This window comes from Miniopterus natalensis, chromosome 3, assembly GCF_054644295.1.
Source record: "Miniopterus natalensis isolate mMinNat1 chromosome 3, mMinNat1.hap1, whole genome shotgun sequence".
Taxonomy (NCBI): Eukaryota; Metazoa; Chordata; class Mammalia; order Chiroptera; family Miniopteridae; genus Miniopterus; species Miniopterus natalensis.
In genome coordinates this window covers 20,873,225-20,894,038 of record NC_142083.1, presented here as the reverse complement: position 1 = coordinate 20,894,038, position 20,814 = coordinate 20,873,225, and the positions used below count along the sequence as shown (strand labels likewise).

The window sequence follows — 20,814 nt, the reverse complement described above, 5'->3', positions numbered from 1 at the left end:
TACTGCCTCATTGCTTTTCCTCCCGTTTCTTCCCCCTCTATTGATCCTCCCAGGCCAACAGTACATGGACTTGAAGTCTTCTCAAATATTAGTCATATTAGTGAATAAAATTATAATTTCCATGTTCTTACTTGTAAACACATTATTTTAATATTTGACACATCTTAATGAGTTTTTTATTAAGCTTTTCACTAGGATGTCACACCACAGCAACAGAGATCCTTGTTTTGTTAACTCCTCCTCTTAGCACCCAAAAGAGCCCGTGGCAGAAAGCAGTTGTTCAATAAATTTATATTGAATACATGTTCCTCACACAACTCTGTGGATTCAGTGCCATTGGTAAGCAAAGTCTCCCCATCCCCAACGTAGATAATTTTCACTTAATTTATATGTGTGCCTTTTCTACCTCCCTAGGGTGTGTCATCTTCCATCGGTCCCTCATTCTAGTTGGGAATGAGTAATCACCAAATTTGTTAAATCTCGCCAAATCCTAACTAGTTCAGGCTCCATGTTACCAATGGCCTAAATATCTAAGAACTAATTTTATATTCTATATCATTCATTTCAAACTCAGATGTACCCAGTAAACGAAAAGAATAAGAATTTTTAAGTAGTTACTACTTCCTACATTAAAATTATTGATATACACAGAGAAAAGAGTGGCTTTTTAAAGATAGAATAACAATAAATTCACATCTCATTGGTATCCACATTCTACACAATTACCATATATTTGAGAAGATCCCAGTGAACAATAATTATTTCAGAAAGAGCAAAGGGAAGCAATGAACCCAGGAAATGCGGGTCCACGAGTCTACGGCTTTACTGTCAGATAGACGTGTTAGACCGTATCAGTCTGCACTGCTGTACTTTACTTCATTAATTAAATTCACTCTGTATCTTGATCATTAACATATGTACACTTCTAGTCCATAAACATGTTGGCAGAAAGGTTTTCTAGGTAGAATGATTAATTTGAACTCAGAATAATTCCCCTCTGGACTCTAGTGCCTGCTGAGCTGTCGGCTGTGCAGTGAGGCGAGTCAGCAGCAAAGCTGAAATGTTCCCGAAGACCCAAGTGGCCAATCGCATGTTGCATTATTTTGTCCAACTGATGGTCTCAGACACACTCCACAAATAGAAGACAATGAAATAAAAACAGTATCACACACGCTGCGCCAAAGGCTAAAATTAAAACCAGGATTGTTAATATTGAGTCAATTGTATGTAGGGTAGTGTTGCATTTTTTAAACATTAGTTTCCCTTGAAATGCTTGGTCTTATGGTTGTCAGATCTCAGGAGAAAGAGGGAGATGTTCCCACCTGTTGCTCAGTAGGGAGCCCAGCAACATCAAGCTGTCCTCCATCATGGCGATGATTTCTGAAGTACTGTCTCCTCGCAAGAGGAGCTCTCCGCGGGCTTTAAAGCTGCCAAATGTGAATGTCTTGCCGTCCCACTCATTAATCACTTGCTTCAGCTTTTGTTCAATGTCCCTCTCCTTCACAGCACTGATACAGATGTCCTATAAAATTGCAAGCTCTCATTTTATCGCGTGAAAGTCACACATCCTTCCCAAATACTCTAGGTTCCACAGAGGTTCACTCTTTGCTTCACATGTATCTATAAATACTCATGTTCCCAAGTCTAAACTGCAATATAATAAATGGTATTTGTGTATATAGATTTAGGAATAGAGATGGAGATAGAGATATTACTAAATAACAGAGCCATAATTTGTAAAAATTTCCCACCAAATTATTCCAGAAAGGAAGATAAAAGATGCAACAATGTAATATTATTTAACTCTGAAAGAAAAGGAAATCCTGCCATTTGTGACAAAATGGATGGGCCTTGAGGACAAAAGACTAAGTAAGATAAGACAGACAAAGAAAGACAAATACAATATGATGTCCTTTATATGTGAAATTTAAAAATACAAACTCACAACAAATGGTGAGTTCGTGGTTACCAGGAATTGGGAGGTGGGAGAATGAGAGATGTTTAAGGGAACAAGCCTGCAACTAGCAAATGAATAAATTCTGGTGGTGTAATGCACAGCATAGTGATTATAGACAACAAAACTGTATTATAAACATTAAATTTGCTAAGAGACCAGATCTAAACTATCCTTGCCACTAGAAGAAATGATAATCATGTGATGAAAGAGGTGTGCTAATGCTGCAATATAATTGAAATTAAATGTATCGAATCGGTATGTTGTCCACCTTAAATTTACACAAAGTTATATGTTAATTCTATCAAACATGTTAAATTGGGATCAAAAGTATGCAATAACCTTTTAAATTTTGAAACTTTAACCAAAGACTCAAATTTTCATGTCTCCGATTTAAGTCAAATCAGTGCAGTATGAGAGAAGGGCATTAGCAGAAACCTGATTTCTTCCCAACTCTGCTCACTTTCCCAGCCTCCCCTGCAGCCTTACCCTCTCCTGGAGCATTAGGGGAGCCCTGCTTTTGCTTTCCTCTCATTTCATGCTCCACCCCCTCCCTAGGCCTATGCCCATGCAGTCAGTAACCTTTTGTATTTCCAGGCAAGACCCACATCCAATTTGCCTATTGGATTTCTCTGCTTGAATATATAAGGGAACCCCAAACACAATTTGTGAAATATCAAACTCATGTCCAAAATCAAGTTCATTGTCTTGTACCTTGTCATTCAACCCAATTCCCCACTAATATTCCCTATCTCAGCGATAAGCCCCATCACCCATCTGGATCTCTCAGCAAATCGAGGGTCCACCCTCAGCCCCTCCCCCATGTTTCTCCTACCACGTGTCCTTCATCACCAAATTCTACCCAGTTTTGCCACCTAAAGATCCCTTTAGTCTTTTCTCCCCTCTCCAGCTTCGCTAGCTGCCCACTCATCCAGCACAACATTATCTCTTGCCTCGGATATTCTTATAACCTCCCGATTGGTTTTCCCATCGTCTCCCTTGCCACCTCCCATCCCTTCTCCACACAGCTACCAGAGTGAACTTTACAAAATAAAAATCTAACCATGGCATCTGCTGCTCAAAATACATCTTCCAGGTGGCTCTTCATTACTCCAAAGCCTAAAGTCAATAACATGTTCCAGCCGGACCGCACCGGCCCTTTCTCAGCTATCTCCTCTCTCCCCGACCCCCATACCCCAGTCACTCTGGCCTTCTCTGGTCCCCCAAACACACCTCAGATCCTTCATACATGCTTTTCTCTCTGCCTGGCATTGTCTTTTTTGTGCTTTCCAAGCCCCTCACCCGGACCACAAAAGCACACTCCCTTTACCCAGCCAGTCAGGTGCATCCACCCCACCTTTCTCTACCTTTACCGCCCTGCCCCCACCTCCCAGATGGGTCAAGCCCCTTTACTGCAGGAACTCCACAGAACATCACACTTTTCCTTCTATGGCATGTATCCTTATTTGGATAAATATTTGATTAAACAACTTAAGTAATGAACTATGAATGCAGGGGTACACCCTCACATCCCCAGCACTTAGCACAGAACCTGTCACATCACTATTTGCTGAAGGAATCAGTTGGCGGCCGTGAAAAGCGTTTCAATTGTCCTGCTGTGGTCACTGACGCAGCATTCCACAATGTAGGAGTTTTATCAGGTAAGTCCCGTGAGGCCTCCCAACCTCCCACCACGCATGCTACCAGCTCTACCTCTATTTCCTCTTTGTATTTCAGAAGCGGTGCCTCCATGATGTTTCTTAACCTAAAAGCTTCATTGCCCACAGCCAGACAATGCCCGGTGAGAGCAGTTATCCTTTCCCAGTGCCTGTCCATCATGGCCTTGCTGGCCATGCGCTCCAGCAGGGGACAGCACTCGCTGAAGTCATCAATGGTCTTCTTCAGATCCAGAAAAGCCTGCCAGTCCTTCGCAGCCCGGGGCAGCTTCCGACACCTGCGGGGGGAAGGGAAGGCAACAGGGAAGCCCATTCCAGCTGAGTCCAGAAGTCTCCAGTCCAACACTGTCTGCCAGCATTTCTAGCATAACTAATCACTCAGAATGCCTACCACATTTTTAAAGCTCAGGAATCAGATATCTGTTAATACACTTTTATATCATAAAATTACTCCTCCCAATCAGGAAAAAAAATTTTTTCAATTTCTCATAACAAATAACTAGACAAAAGGCATTATTTTAAAGGATAGAGGTGCCTCCTGATTCAATTCAACTCTACAAACATGTCCTAAGACGCCGCCAAGTTCAAAGCACAGCAGAGACTATCAGGCCGTCAACCAAAAACATACAACAAATGACCCTCCATCTTCTTTGGGTTCAATACTCAACAGGACGTAGAAAAATCATGGGGCTCTTGCTTTTATTCCAGGAAATCATCTAATATAAACTCTGAATGTTTGATAAGTACAATATAAATAGAGATCGGCTCTTCCAAGCTGTAGAAAAGCCCCTGGCAAGATTCCTCCAGGTTTAAAGGATGTGCCTGTCTCCCTAGGTACACACACGGGCCAATTAATAGCATTTGACAAGCGTGATGTCTAAAGGACAATTGCAAAGCAGCCTGGCGTGCTTTCAAAATGTCTGGAAGGAGAAGACAACTTGACGGCCAATCAAGTAAGAAAGCATTTGAGGTTCAGTAGCTCTGGGCATGTTAAACACTTAACTTCTCACCTGTTCTGGAACTCTAAAAGCTCACTGTTGATTTTTTCAATGTTCACTTCTGACCACAGGACATCGTGGTAGCTATTTACAGTTTCTATAACGCTGTTGTACAAAGTGTATATTTTCTGGAGAAGATTTAGTTGCTTCTTTATTTCGAGAAGCTGAGGATACTGGGTAACTGGCAGACCAAAAAGCTCCTCTCCCCCGGTGTAGGTGATGTATTTCCGATAGATATTATCAAATTGATTCTAATAAAAAAACAGTGAAAACTTATCAAAATAATTTAGACATCAACAAACATACAAATAATAAAAAAGAACTGGAAAATCAGCAAGTCATCAATGTATGATCTCTGAACACATAAAAGAGAAATATCAAATGAGTGTAATTAATTACATAGAAACCAACTGTAATTGTAACCATACCAAATGACGTTTTTTATTTTTATTTATTTTTTTATATCTTTATTGATTTCAGAGAGAGGAAGGGAGAGGGAGAGAGAGAGATAGAAACATCAATGATGAGAGAGTCATTGATGGGCTGCAGCCCACAGCCTGGGCATGTGCCCTGACCGGGAATCGAACCCCGATCTCCTGGATCCTAGGTCGATGCTCAACCGCTGAGCCACACCCGGCTGGGCCCAAACGATATTTTTTAAATGTAAGTCCATACCATATTCCACAATAAGCCTTTGTATGTCAATGGGTAGGGAAAGTATGTGTTTAAAACACATTAAGGTTTTGGTTGTTTAGAGGGTCACAGAAAATAAAACGATTACCTGAAACATGATAAGCCTATCGCTGGCTTCCTGGGGTTTCAAGCCGCTAGCCATTGGGCCATTCTGAAACAAACAGTTAAAATTAATATAAAATAGTATGAAGTGTTTGCATATAAATTTCATGAGCTCAAAGTATTTGATCATCAAAGTTAGTATTCATTCATATCACATACATGACAGGAACTAGTTTTTTATTTTAAAAGGACTCGGGAAAGTAACTCATTTGGAAATATTTTCAAGTCTAACTCCAAGTTAATGCCGCAACTTTCATATGTCAAGAAATTCCGAAAATTAAAAATATGTAAATATGTACAACTCATTTCTTAGGTGTCAAGGCAGATTAATGACTACTCTATAAGAAGCACATGTAATGTCTAGTTTTGAACTAAAGCACTAATGCAAATAACTCACAGATTTAACCATTCCAATATCTATGAGTTAAGTAACCTATAATCTTAACATTCCAATCAGTTTTTCCTACATTAGGACACCTGAAATATGTGGAGTTCTGAGATTCTTCACCCGTGAAGCTAGTGCATGGGTCCAGTTCCCTAACTGTATAAACATTGCAGTTGGTGTGCTACTAGTTAACAGGAACAAATGTCACCCTATGCTCTACATATTTCCCTTTGGTAGCATATAATAATCAGCTAGAAATGGGTCTTATTACACAACACATTCCCAGCAAAACGTTCTGCACTAAAACTCATATATGTGTGATAAAATATGGACTCCATCTGCCTTGTCCACTTTTGTGTCTTCAGCACCAAGGGCAGTGCCTGGCACATGCCGGGTGCTCTATAGCACGTGCAGAACCAATGAATACTGTGGGAAGGAGGACCATTATAACTACACATAAATAGGTTTTGTCTACATAAATTTATAAAGCTACCGGGAACAGTCCAATGGTATAATATAAATAGCACTGTTAAATTCCCCATTTCCTACTGAAATAATTCTGGATGAACAAAAGGATTGTGAAAGGAAAATGTCTGGTTTCATGAAAATAAAATTCCCATTCCTAGGAAATTTTATTAAATTTGACATAATCCTTAAACAACTACACTTTGCATCCACACTCTCATATTTCCAATTACTGTGTACAGATGCAAAAGTGGAACATTGAAGAAGGCAGACAGAAAACATTGACTCATTTGAAAAGTGGTGTTGAAAGAGAGCGCTGTGGACACCCTGGATTGCCAAAAAGATGAACAAATTAAGCCTGAAACATCAGTGGAGGCAAAAATGACAAAACTGAAGTTGTCCTACTTTGGGTATATCATGAGAATGCAGGGTTCTTTGGAAAAGACAATCATGCTGGGTAAACTAAGAAGTGGATGGAAAAGAGAAAAACCAAGTATGAGATGATCAACAACATAAAAGAAGCCGTAGGCATAAGGCTACAGAAGCTGAGCAGGGCTGTTGAGGACAGGACATGTGGACATCACTCATTTATAGGAACTCCAGGAATCAGAGCAGACTCAACAGCATATTACACACAAACTTGCATACTCCATTCACTGTTCCTGGAAAATAACTCAAATAGAAGGCAAGAGTCATACCAAATCATAGTCCAAATAGAACTGCTGGCAGTCTTGGAGGAAGACCTTCACAGTACTAATAAGCTCTTTCCTGAAACTGGGCTGCAGGGAGACTAATTCATTCTGAACTTCGCTGGCTCGTGCTAGAAGCTTTTCCCAAGCATAGCGCAGAGTATCAACTTTATCCAGCTCTTCCTTTGCTATCAGAAGTCCATTTTTGTTAAGTAGGGCATAAGATTCCTACACAAAAGAAGAAAAATTTAATTCCTGTCAGATGCATAACTCTATACCGTCATTCATTAAAGCATTAGAATGGAAAAGATCAGCATGAACGGACCCACCCAGGGAGTTCTAGTTACTCTATTTGCAAACTGTAAAAGCTTAAGTGAGCAACTAGGTCCCTGAACTTCATTTCCTCATCTGCAAAATGGAAAAGTCCCAGACTCCTTCACAGGTTTTTTGTGAATATCAAAAAATATATAATTTTAATACAATTTGAAAACTATAAATTGTTATACAAATAAAAGGTGTATCTGTGTCGTATTTTACTTGCTGGTAAGAGGTTCCTATAGTAAGACACAGAGGGTGTTCTTGAATCAGAGTCTGGGCCAGGTCATCACCCTCAGGATGCAAAATCCTGGGTGACTCTCTTGGCCAGAGAGTTAAAATGAGACAAAGGTAGGTTTTCATGAGAAAAAAATTTCCCTAAATATCCCTGGCCCCTTCCTACCATTACTCCTCCCCATAGAGGTAGGATGGATATCTCACTGTTGATTTGGGAAAAGACTATTGCTTTAGGCAAGCACAGCCCAGTGCCTCCCTCCCTCTTCCCTCTTTCTCTTTGATCGGCACCCAACCAATAAAACAGAGTGGGTTACAGAGGCCCACAGCTGTCCAATGCCGCCTGATGGAAGAGTCCAATTCTGGGACTTAGTATTCACAAGCCCATGTGTGTGTGCAGGGTTGGGGTGGAGGGCATATTGGGAATATGAGAGTTGTACACTAAATCATGTCTTCCAAATAAGTTCAGTCCATTATAATGATTGTACTTTGAACTTGACTACTTGACTATAGTTTTGTCTTAACTCCCAGGTGAAGAAAACAGGGTTGCCAGTTACTGGGCTCCTCTTCACACCCCAGGGACTCCCGTGGTCCCACACAAAGCGGAGACTCTTTGCCTTGATGTTTCCATTCCCAAGAAGAGCACAATGGATCATGTGACTTCCCTCACCCAACACAGCAGGAGTGCAAACATGCAGTCATCTGCACCATGTTCACGTAATTTGAAATTTCTAAAAATTCAATGAGGGGTCCAGATAATGTGACACTAAAGTATGACCCTGAGCATCAGAGTGTAAGTCCAGACACTCCAGTTATGGTGTGAGGAAAAGACAGTGGCTTTATGTCTGAATTGTTTTAACGCTACAATTATACTAGTCTCATTTAAAAGAATAAATATAGTGACCCATTGCTGATAAAACATTTTCATCTAGAAAAAATAGTATGATAGCCTAGCCAGTGTGGCTCAGTGGTTGAGCATCGACCTAGGATCCAGGAGATCGTGGTTTGATTCCGGGTCAGGGCACATGCCCGGGTTGTGGGCTCGATCCCCAGTAGGGAATGTACAGGAGGCAGCCAATCAATGACTCGCTCATCACTGATGTTTCTATCTCTCTCTCCCTCTCCCTTCCTCCCTCTGAAATCCATATAAAAATATATTTTTTAAAAAAAAGATAGTATGATAATAAAAACAAAAGTAATGTGCAACACTAATCAAGTTACATAACTTCTGTGATGCTCAGTTTTCCTTGTGCGTAGAGTGGGGGTTGCAGGAAGCTTAAATGAGTTAATACAGAGCTGACACATGAATGGACACTGCTATCGCCCCATCCAGGACCTGTTTACCAGCTGCTATTTGCATCCTCAACTCCCGGGGCTGTTGGCTGTGGAATCACGCTGCCCTCTTCCTAGAAAACTGTCAGCTGAACAGGACCCTTCTCACAGGGAGATTACGGTCGATGACCAACAGACTTGGGGGTACAAAGGGCAATCCCCTGGTCTCAAAGTGGAAAAAAACTGTGTGATGCAATTCATGCTCCACTGCTCCCCGTGGGATCAGGCTGAAGTTGGTCTAGAGCTGAGATTGCGCCCTCACTTAGTTCCCTCCAACCCGACCTCACTCTTTCCCATTCCCTCGCTCCCCTTCTCCAGGGACCACTCACCAATAAATCACCTGTATAAAAACCCTCATCTCAGGCCTGCCCACGGGTCTAATGCTGGCCCACAGAAGACACCCGTTAGGGGTCAGACACCATCTTTACTGAAATTGTTGTTCTTAGGGTTAGCACCCAGGTACTCCAGCCCAGACCCGGGCAATATTTCAGCTAATCTCACCTAACTTGTGGAGATAATTCTATAATGAACGGATGATTATCAGTTACCTCGATAGGTCCTATTTGAAAGTCAATGATAATTTGCTGCTCCCTAATTTCCTTCAGTGCCACCATAGCAATCCGAATATCATCTAGGTCTTTAATTGGACGACTCAGTTTCTTACTGAATTCTTCAACAAGTGTAAAAATGTTTTCCATCTCACTCTGGTATTTTTTGTTACAGTGACGGCCAATGACAACCATCCAGGCCTTCGTCTCAGCAGTCAAGGTGAACTTCAAGTCGGCTGTAAAACCCAAGTGTCCACAGTTCAGTTTGAAAAACTTGAACCGCTATAAGAAAACCCAGTGCAACTGTTTGCTAATAGTAAAGATTTTGCATCTGATAGCCCTCTGACACATGAACAATCAAAGTGGAAAAAATTAATTTTTCCTAATCCTTATATATTCATTTATTTCATAAAGCTTGTTTCCAGCAATTGAAAACACATTTCAAAATGCTAAAAAAAGAAACAAAGGACATATCAAAACCATTAGAGGTAAGCCTGTCACCACTATTTATTAAAGAAAGGGTAAACTTTAATTGCAAATAAAACAGACCCCTCTTTCTCTGAATTAGCGCTTATTTTCAAGGTTTAGCAGCAAAGTGTTCAAAATAGTCTGGAATAAATAATTATGCAGAAAGGAATTAAAAACAGGTCTACAAATTGGTTTTAAAGCTTGAAGCCCATAAAAGGAAAGTCAATCTTTAAGATAGCTGAAACTCTCTGGAATACTAATCTCAGTAAAGAGACAGAGGATACCTTGATTTTTTGTGGCTGTCTGAAAAAAAATTGAACCAACCTGTATACAGAGCAATGGCGCCCACACAGATATATTCAGGCTCAGCATTAATCTTCTGCTCTAGGTTTTGGAAATAGAGAATCTGGGATTCGAATTCAGGAAGCAAGGGGTTTTTCATAATAAACGTCATAATGGTGTCTTCTTTCTCTTTTTGCCAAATGTGATTGTAGCATTTGAAGCAATCCATGGATGTAATAACTTCCTAGGATACAAAGAAGATTATATGTGTTGAGAAGGAAGAGTCAGAAATGGCATCATGCTAACAGTGAATATTTGCCAATTGCTGATGGTTCCCAAGGATTGGTTAAAGTGTTTAATCAGTGAACTTTGTGATTACTGGGAAACACCACAGAACTGGGACTATATACAACAGTGTAAACGATAACCCAGGGCCAGTAACAGTGAAACTGTGACCATCCCTAGCCAAAAGAACTGGGGACAGTTTCTAGAAAGTGAAAAAAGAGATAGTCCATGAAGACTCTTATGGACAAGGCCCTCTTGATTGTAGCTGGACCTTGAAACCACAGCTCAAAATCATGCCACAGAGAGTACTACAGGAAAAAACATACTCTGAAGTTACTCTCTTTCCTCCCTACCCCAATTTCTCCTCCAAACGCTCATTGGTAGAATAACTGAAAACCTCAGTGGAAGCCTATTGATTCTTCCTTAAAGTCAGAGAGTAGAGAGTAGAGAGTAGGTCTGGAGGGGCAAACAGAACATATCTAGCCTCAAACCCCACTGCATCCAATCACATAAAATGTATAAATTCATTGGATAAGGGCTGACATCTGGATGATAGTAAATCTTCCCATCCAGGAACATAGCATGTCTTTCTAAATCTTCCAATCATTTTTTTTTAATTCCTTGTTAAGTTTTAGAGTAATCATCATAGAGATTCCACACCCTCCTTGGTATGTATGGTACTAGGTATTTTTCAATGATGCTGTTTCCCACTATTTTTATAACTGGCTATTGATGGTACATGATTTTTTTTTAACTGATTTTTTAGTAAACAGTCCTGTTTGCTTAAAAGTTTGCTTCTGTAAGATGAATTGGCTCACTCACGATTGGTAGCTAGGGAATGAGGTCAATAGAGTGGGTAGGCCACTTTATCAAATGCCATTTTCCACTGCACTTTGTTTGGTACCAGCTAAAGCAGCAGGCCACAGACAGGCACAATCCTTGGGCCACACCCCCTTCACCGCTTCTTCCTTTAGGGCCGATTTAGTGACCACTTTGTTTTGAGAATGTTCTTTGCACAGTTCAACCTGAACTCTGCATATATTACCCTTGTTTCCATAACGCAGCAGTTTCAACAGTTTTTTACACTACCTTCTAACAAGTTTCTTTCACCTTTTGACAGTAAAGTTCTATAATTTTTTAGAATGTTATTAAATGGGTTAATATTTTACTAAGATTGCTATTGTTCTTGCTGCTACTCTGATTGTGAAATTTCCTAACTTGTGCGTGTGTGTGCCTCAATCCTGCCTTTTGAATAATCCCTATCTTACTAAATGTGCAAATTTGCAAAACAGGATTTTTAGGAACATTTTTATTGCATTATAGCAGGAATGCCTATAATTATCTTTCAACTTACTACCAACCTAACTCTTGTTGGGCCTTATTTTTTGCAGATTAGCCTCTAGGATTTACTTGATAGATAATCATATGATCTACGAAGAATTGAAAATTTGTCTCCTCATTTATGATGTTTATACCTCTTGGGAATCAACTTTTTTCTAGTGGCTTACTTTATAATTTCAGACTTATATCTGCATAAGAAAAATTTTTTTAAACTGAGATAAAATTAAAAATGCAATTATTTGAAAAATGAACAGCATTCTAAATGGTCGAATTACATTAAATAAATTGCACCAACCTGCACCAAATCAAGGAGTAGCTTCACTCCACCTCCTGACATGCAGCTAAAATGTCCCTCAGAGATTCAGGTATAATGGGTGTTGAGACTTCTCACCCACTAAAATGCAGAAAGCTAAGACTGTCACTGCTTGTCCCAAACACAAATGCTCCGGGAATGGGCTGAAATGTTGACATGAATGCCCAGAATGCATCACAACAGCAGAGAGACATTCGCAAATGTGTGATGGCTTGGAGAATGAATTACAGACTATTGAAGATCCCTGGATGTAGGTAGAATTTCTGGAATCCTGAGCTCTTTCAACATCCAAGAGTTTGCAATATTAAGATATACCCTAACTAAATGTTTTAGACTTTCATTTGTTTTACCTGGAAGTGTCCATCTTTATTAAATTGGAAGTTTTTAGCGCGGAGGTAACTTAGAGCTTAAAGGAAAAATTACTTGAACAACATATGTAGAACTGTTCTGCTTATTTATTTATTTATTGCCAAGGTTAATTTGATTGTTTAGTTCAGCTAGCTCATCTTTTTAAGCCTGGCAATGTTATAAGTTGACTACCAGCCCATGGAAAGAGAAGAGGGACTGGATCCTAGGATTTTCTATGGTTGAGGGAGAACCATTCAGAAGGGTCTATGGTTGTGGGGGGCTGGCCATGTCTAGCACTGTGACCAAGCACTCATATATTCCTCCAGAAAACTGAAAAAAGTCCTTCAAATTATTCTAAGTGCCAATACTTTAAGGAAGACTAATATCTGTACATTTCCTTTATATAATAAAAAAGCAAATGTAATAAAAGTGACAAAGATATAAGTATATTTGTTGCCAGCAGTATGTTCATTTCAATTGCTATGTCTTACCCTTAGATTTTCATAACAGAGGCTACTTATGTTCAGAGAAAGTAATGGATTCTATTACTGATTTATTTTATTGTATTTTCCATGATTATGAGACATTGGAAAATACATGTGAATGTTCATTATCATCATAGAATACTCTACTTAGCTTTATCATTTAGTATAAAGCTTGATAAACTAAGCACTAGATGAATATTTGTTAAATTGAATTATGTGAACACTGTCTCTAGGGCAAAATTAAACACAGGACCTTCAATGTATTAAGAAAGAAAAATTGAAAATGCATAAATGCAAAAGCTTCCAGTTCCCTCAGGAAGACATTAAAATTAAACTTAATATCCTCTTGCGATTCTACAGTAATGGTAGCCTTTCAAAATGCTTTCAAAACAAATGAAATTCATTCCATCAACACTAAGTAATAGAGCCCTGGCAGGGTGGCTCAGTTTGTTGGAGCATCATCCCATACACCAAAAGGATGTGGGTTCGATCCTCAGTTGGGGTGTGTACAGGAGGCAACTAATCAATGTTTCTCTCTCACATTTCTCCCTCTCTCTCACCTCTCTCCCTCTCTCTCTCCTTTTCTCTCTTTCTCTCTCAAACTTCTTCTGTCTCTGAAATCAATGAACATATCCTCAGGTGAGAATTTTTTTTTAAAGCAACAGAAAAGATGTATTTACTGAGTGGCAACTATTTCCTCAACACTAAAAACTACTTTAAAGAGTCAACATATCTTAGTGACAATGTGAATATAGATATTTTTAAGCAGAAACTGACCAGGGTTTGGAGTCTCTTTGACTATAAGAACAGATTTGTCCGAACAAAAAATGAAAAGTTGAGAGAAGAGCAAGTTGGAAATAGAAATTAACCCAAATTTACACCCATATGTAATACAAGTTTGCATTGATAACACTAATATTTTATTTTTCAGTATTATCTGATTTCCACATGGCAATATACATAAATTTTCATCTGATATTTTTCAAGATTTGCCTGACTACAAAAATATGAAAAATTGGCTGTAAATCTTATTCTATTTCAAATATACTAGTATCAGCGGCTCTATGAAGGTAACTGGAACACCAGTCTGACTTGTGGTTTGGGACATATCAAAAAATTTTTAAGTTATACTTATTTGAACTAAATAAATAAGTAGGTTAAAGGCACTAAAGAGAACACAATATAAAACACAGAAATAATAGTTTTCTTTCACCCTGCAATCTAGAATGAAAAATCTTTACACAAACATTTTCTGAGTACACACAAGATACCATAAGTAGCTCGCTGAAGTCATAGTAAGGGGGACCCTGGCTACGGGAAGGACACGCTTGTGATGTTCAGCTTCACATGGGTACATGATATGAAGCAAAGGGCCCAGGCTACAAATCCTTGTGACCTACCTTTTTGGTGGAGTTGATGATTGTGCTAAGCACAGAGACTAATTTTACAATCTCTTTGTTGTCAGAAACATTCTTATAGTAGTTCCTGGTTTGCACTGGAATGGGTAAGTTTACAGATGCTATCTCAACGGTATCTAAAAGCAGAAAAAGAGGAAAAAGTTTATATCAACAGTGGAGGGAACATGCTTTAAAAAGAGGAGGAGGTTTCTGTAATGGTAAAGTAAGGACCTTTGAAAATCTTCTTTATAAAAGCAAATAAAAACATTGGAAAAAATTGTCAATATCAATTTTTCAGGACTCTAGAAATTATCCAAAGCTTGCAATGATCCAAAAAACACTCGCTTAGTCAAGAAAAATGCTAAATCTTTTAACAATAGTGAGTTTTGTGGTGTTTTAACTTGTTCTATGCCCATTTTCCCCTTTCTGGCTATGCAGTAGCCTCAAAAAACAACAGTCCTGCAAACACTGTGACTGTACAAACCATAGCCTAGCAGTCACCAGAGGGGCCAGACTGCGTTTGGAGCTCCTCGGGAAGCCCCATGAAAATGTCACTATTTGACCAATCTGGATGCTCCTTCAAAAGCCTCATTCAAAGAGTTTATCTTTATTTGACCTGACTCAAAATTCACTGAGTGAAAAAAAATCTATCTCCAAGGAGTTTGTCAAAAATAATCAGCAACAACTGTTTAACTTTACAGCTGCCTGAGGCAATGCTATTAGTTGGGGCAAAAAAAAAAGAGATTGACCAAAAAAGTTAAAGATCTGGTGAATGAGATGTCCATAGAGGGTATTGTAATGCCTTGACATTTTCCTGCAGCTCAAGAAGACACACATATGTACAGAGCTAGGCACATGCCCAGGAAAGACCTGAACATGCCCCAATCTTTGGCTTTTCACAATCAGTAAATAAAGATTAAGGTAGTGTTAAAATTTATTGAGCTTTCAGGGTGCTTTACACATACTGCTCCAACACACACACAGTGTCCCCAGGTAAAGGGTGGCAGGCTTACTGGTTTAAAGCATTAAAGGAAATCTCTGTGCAATCATTAGTTGACCACTAAGCTAATCAAGCGGACATTACAATAGTACATACCACAGGAAAGACAAATTTTATAGAATTAGCCCAGGAAAGTCAATAAAAAACAAAGAGTAACAACAACAAACCTGGGGGGGAAGAGAATCAAATTCTCAGTTGTCACATTATGGTCTTTAAAATATCAAGTTTTCAACAAATTTTTAAATTGAGAGACATGCAAAGAAACAGGAGAATAGTGTTTACACACAGAAACAAACGCCAATAGAAACTATACTGAGAAAGCCCAGCCCATGGGCATATAACTCAGCAATTCCACTTACAGGTATATACCCAAGAGAAATGAAAAAAAATGTCCACACAAAAGTTTTGTACATGAATGTTCATAGGATTATTCATAATAGCTAAGAAAAGGAAACAACCCACATACCTATTAACTGATGAATGAATGAATAAAATGTGATAAATCCATAGAATGGAATAGTATTTGTCAATAAAAAGGAGTAAAGAACTGATACATGCTGCAGTATGGATCAATCTTGAAAACATTATGCTAAGTGAAGGAAGCCAGTCACAAAAGGTCACATACCGTATGATTCTATTTATATGAAATGTCCAAAATAGGCAAAGCCACAGACAGAAAGTTGATGAGTGGTGCCACAGGCTTTGCGGAAGGGGAATGGGAAGTGGCTGCTTATGGGTACAAGGTTTCTTTTTGTGGTGATGAACATATTCTAAAATTAGATAGTGGTGATGGTGGTGAACATATGAAAAAAACACTGAATCGTGTGCTTTAAAGGATAAATTTTATTATGAAAACTATATCTCAAAACTATTATTTTAAAAAGATGTGGCTTATTTATTTTAACGGTCTTTTATCATGACAGAAATATATATACAACTTTTCACTGAACATTTCTTTCCTCTCAATGTAAGATATAATTCATAACTGAACATATTTTGAGATTAGAAAACTCTAGAAAGTAAAGCAATGTTTCTACATGATATAAAAGTGAAATGAACACAATAACAACATGGCTTTTAGCTGAAAGAAGTACATAATAGTATAAGTTGTTTTGAGCTGTCTTTATTCTCCTCAGCAACAGACTTATTAAAGAGAAACTTGCTGTAGTTTCTTCCCCATGGTTAGTTGATTTATCATCTCAGGAGACATGAGTACTAATTGAAAATTACAGGGGGTCTGCTGTTTGCAGGGCTGCTTTAAAAGGAGACTGCAGAACTAAAGGCAACATTTAATATAATTAGGAACCTGTATGTCATATGTTTCCTAATTTTACAGAATTCAAATGAAAACCATGGGATGTACAGCATGTACACACATCACAGCATGTCGGCAAAACAGGACACACAATGGGTCAAAAATGTCTCTTTGGTATCAAGGAATATTCATTATGATGATGACAAGTATCTCTTTAAATTAAGAAATTAAACCCTTCTTGTCCCCCAGTTCTCATCATCACATTAGACCGAAAATCAATGATGCACCCAAAATTGTGGGATACCCATTAGAGATAAATTATTTATATTGGTGATATTAAAACACATGGATCTTTATATTTTATACACGTAAAACTGGCTCACAGATTAATATTCCATCCTAATCTGATATGAAAATTGCATGGAGGAAACATGCATTTTAGCTCAATAAATACTGGTTTACAATGATTAGTTAAAAAGAGCAAAAAGAACGTTTACCTTGAGGTTCGTTTTCTCCCATTTCAACATCAGAATCACTGTCTTCATTATTCTGCAAAGCAACCATTTTTCTTTCATGCATCTTTTTCTACAACATAAAAGGATATTTTTCAGCTCAGTCCCATCTGTAAAAGATTTTGTTGTATTTTACTCCATATGAAGTAATTTCTTCATCCCACACCCACCTTGGAGGACAGCTCTCCGCTCCACTGTCTAACCCCCTTGCTGACACCGACGATGCACTCCACGGCTTTGTTCAGCACTTGCTGTATGTCCTCCAGGGCAGGGACCATGGTGATGTTGGGAATGGCCAGAGTGATGCCTGCCCGGAAAATGGGCCGACTGTTCCGCTTCATCTGAGATGCACTGTTACTGTCTGAGTTAATGCAAAACAGGGAAAATGGAATCTTCTTAACTTAAAATGGGATTTATTTCATTATTAACCAGAAAAATTAAAGCACAGAGAACAATATATAATAGGTATATAATCAGACAAATATTTGTGGAATGAATGAATGAAAACTATTGGAGAATCTAGTTGTGTTTCATATAACAGAGCAGCTCAGTAGAACCCAAGCCATTTTCTGTTGATTAAAATTCCTTGGTACACCTTCCATGGATACCCACTGTGTGGGAACAGGCTTAATTATGTAAACTCGTATCTCAAATATTGAAAATGTCAGTGTCCAAATAACAGGATGTCAACAAATAAGTTAAATGTAGAAAAAATAAGCAGGGAATTAAGAACGAGAGTAACTATCAAATCAAGCCAAAGTCAGAACAAATAACCAGTTTGGAATTTCAAATAAAACATATGCCTTTCCTACCACAGAGTGTATAATCCAAACTCAGAGCAATTAAAAAGTGGAGAAGAAATAAATTATAGCTCACCAGTTATATTCCAGGGGCTTTATAGTTGGATGTAGATATAGGTATAGAAATACGAATGACTGTGTGTGTGTGTGTGTGTGTGTAACTTTATATATATAGTTGGAAATACCCATAATATATAAAACTGGGAAAGAAATGTGATTTAATATTCAGCATATCAATCAACATTTGATAAGTCCTAACAATATTCCTGTATCAAAGAAAAGAACTATCCTCCACTCCAAGTGAAATAAAACAATGAACCACGCCACCAATCAAACAATCCTTTCAGCGTTTCCCCTTTTGACCCATTCATGTTTAATGTTCAAGATGCTTTCCCTTAAATGCCAATATTCAAAGTAAATAAAAAGGTTTTATTAGCCTATTATTTTCCCATTTTAACTAATTACTGTGTGTGTGTTTTTACTATTTTAAATTTAAAATTTAATTTCAGGATGTTTCTAGATTTGATGGATTTTTGTAGCCCATCTGGGAAATGCAGCACCTGTTTCTGAATTATGCTGAGAAAGAGATGATTGTATTAAGAATGAAGAAACCAGCTGGAAAGTACTAAATTGACACAAAATTATTTTAAAATTCTCTGCTTTGAAGAGCATGGCATTAAAAAGATCTCTCTCGCTTTGTAAGACTAGCTAATCACCTAATAATTTAACAATGGAATTATCTTTCCATATATCTCCTTTTTAAAGTATGTGTTGCTTTTTTCCTTCACTAATTCATCTTACATGTTTTCACCTTATTACAAAAAGATTAAAAGTAATGCCAACTATTATGTTATTATCAAAAGCTAAGTGACCTTAAGCAAATTACTTAACCTCCCTGTGCTCTCGTTTTCTCAGTTTTAAAATGAGAATAATGATAGTATCTACTTCATAGAATTGTTGGGGAAATCCAAGTTCACAACGTATAAACTTACAAGGAGGCACTCAATAAATAGCCGGCTTTTTAGTTATTTAAATTTAACAGGACTACACACAACACTCAACCAGCCCCTATGCCTGGCCAGATAGCAGGCCAACTCTGTGGGATTATTACCCCGAAAGTTAAGCGTGTTGGATAAATGAATTCGCTTGCGAATGGCCTCTAGTGTATTCCTTGTAACTTTCAAAAGAGCATCCATGTTTTGGTTATTAAAATGAGAGAGTAACTCGCAGGCTTCTTCCTCTAACATCTCAATCTCTTTCTTCTTTCTCGTGATCGTCGTCAAATGCAGGAGGCCCGACTCGGCATTAAGGGAAGATGTCAAAGTGTCGGAATTTCCTTCCTCTCTTCTTGCTGTTGAGAGAGAGAGAGCCATCTTTTGTAACTAAAGGGAAGAAAATTAAGATAAATTACATGCAAAGTTGATAACACTTAAATGACACACTTCTTAGAAAGTGAGGCCATCAGATAGGAAATAGAAATTGGGTCCCCAGGTGAACTGATGGGAGCCTCTCCTCCTCAGTGTAAGGAAACAGGAGGAGAGGCAGGAGCTATGGCTGAAAATCAAGACTGGATGGGCCTCAGGGGCCTCGGGTCTGGTGCTCTCTCTTCCACTAACATCCAGAAAACCTTGGGGAAATAGTTTCCCATGTCTGCCTTTCATTGTGTTCATCTCTCCCATGAAAGGTTTGCTGTAGTGTAAATGTACTCCAGTGGAAATTCCTAATCCATAATCCATCCTACTCTATTGATAAGTGAAAAAACACACACTCATAGCTAAATGCAAAGAGAGCTAACAAGAGCCAATGCAAAGTACATGTGAAGAATTTAACAAAAAATAATGTAATTAATGACACAGAGTCATTACATAATTTCAGATTTATAAATATCCTTATAAAATTGGGAGGGCCTGGCTGGGGTGGCTCAGTGGTTGAGCATAGACTCATGAACCAAGAGGTCACCAGTTCGATTCCCAGTCAGGGCACATGTCCAGGTTGTGAGCTCAATCCCCAGTAGGGGGCATGCAGGAGGTAGCCGATCGATGTTTCTCTCTCATCAATGTTTCTATCTCTCTATCCCTCTCCCTTCCCCTCTCTCTAAAATCGACTTTAAAAAACATATAAAAAATTGGGAGGGTGTTATACAAGTGTGAAATTAATTGCTACTCAGAAAATTGAATTTTAGTTGTCAGTAATGTCCTAGGAAAAGAGGACCCTTCCACTACCCCATCTCTTACCTGAACTTTTGTTTTTTGAATCAGCACCATTCACACTGGATACTCTTTTGCTTTCTTTAGATGGAACTTCCACATCTAGCAACATATTTATTAGCTCACTGACTGCTTCCTCCACTAATGAGCTTTTAAAGTGTAGTATCTGAGCACCATTTACACAAAGATCCTACACAAAAAAATTAGCACAGAGTCATTTTTGTTTATCTAGCTCTTGAGAGCACATCAGTAATGGTAATAATGCCATAGGTTCAGCCTCCAGATGAGATTTGGGCCTCCAACGATGCTTGGCCACACCTCTCACGCTATCCCAGACAAGGCATCCTGTAAGGGAATGCGTTCAAACAAGGGAACTAGCCAGTCAGAGAAAGACAAGTACCACATGATTTCACTTATATATGGAATCTAATGAACAAAATAAACGAACAAAATAGAAACAGACTTACAGATACAGAAAACAGGCTGACAGCTGTCAGGGGCTGGGGAGCTGGGTGAAAAATGGTAAAGGGATTAAAAAAACAACTCATAGACGCAGACAACAGTATGGAAAATAGCAGAGGGAAAGGGGGTGCAGGGAGGTAGAAGAGAGTCAAGGGGGGATAAATGGTGATGGTAAATGGTGATGGTAGGAGATTTGACTTTGGATGATGAACATACAATATAATATACAGATGATACAGAATTGTGCACTTGAAATTATATAATTTTA

At 38.6% G+C, this 20,814-nt stretch overlaps 1 protein-coding gene across 1 annotated transcript in view; it reads right to left on the bottom strand.

The window, feature by feature from the left end:
* Positions 1-20,814, bottom strand: part of DNAH5 (dynein axonemal heavy chain 5) — a 153,791-nt gene that overhangs the window by 100,930 nt on the left and 32,047 nt on the right. Inside the window, exons 18-29 of the mRNA XM_016217304.2 lie at positions 20,112-20,274; positions 18,989-19,228; positions 17,248-17,438; positions 17,063-17,150; positions 14,314-14,447; positions 10,184-10,385; positions 9,392-9,627; positions 6,972-7,190; positions 5,410-5,472; positions 4,641-4,879; positions 3,668-3,908; positions 1,323-1,522 (exon numbers count right to left, since the gene is read on the bottom strand). Coding sequence (XP_016072790.2) covers positions 1,323-1,522; positions 3,668-3,908; positions 4,641-4,879; positions 5,410-5,472; positions 6,972-7,190; positions 9,392-9,627; positions 10,184-10,385; positions 14,314-14,447; positions 17,063-17,150; positions 17,248-17,438; positions 18,989-19,228; positions 20,112-20,274 — 2,216 coding nt within the window. The remainder of the gene's footprint in view (positions 1-1,322; positions 1,523-3,667; positions 3,909-4,640; positions 4,880-5,409; positions 5,473-6,971; positions 7,191-9,391; positions 9,628-10,183; positions 10,386-14,313; positions 14,448-17,062; positions 17,151-17,247; positions 17,439-18,988; positions 19,229-20,111; positions 20,275-20,814) is intronic.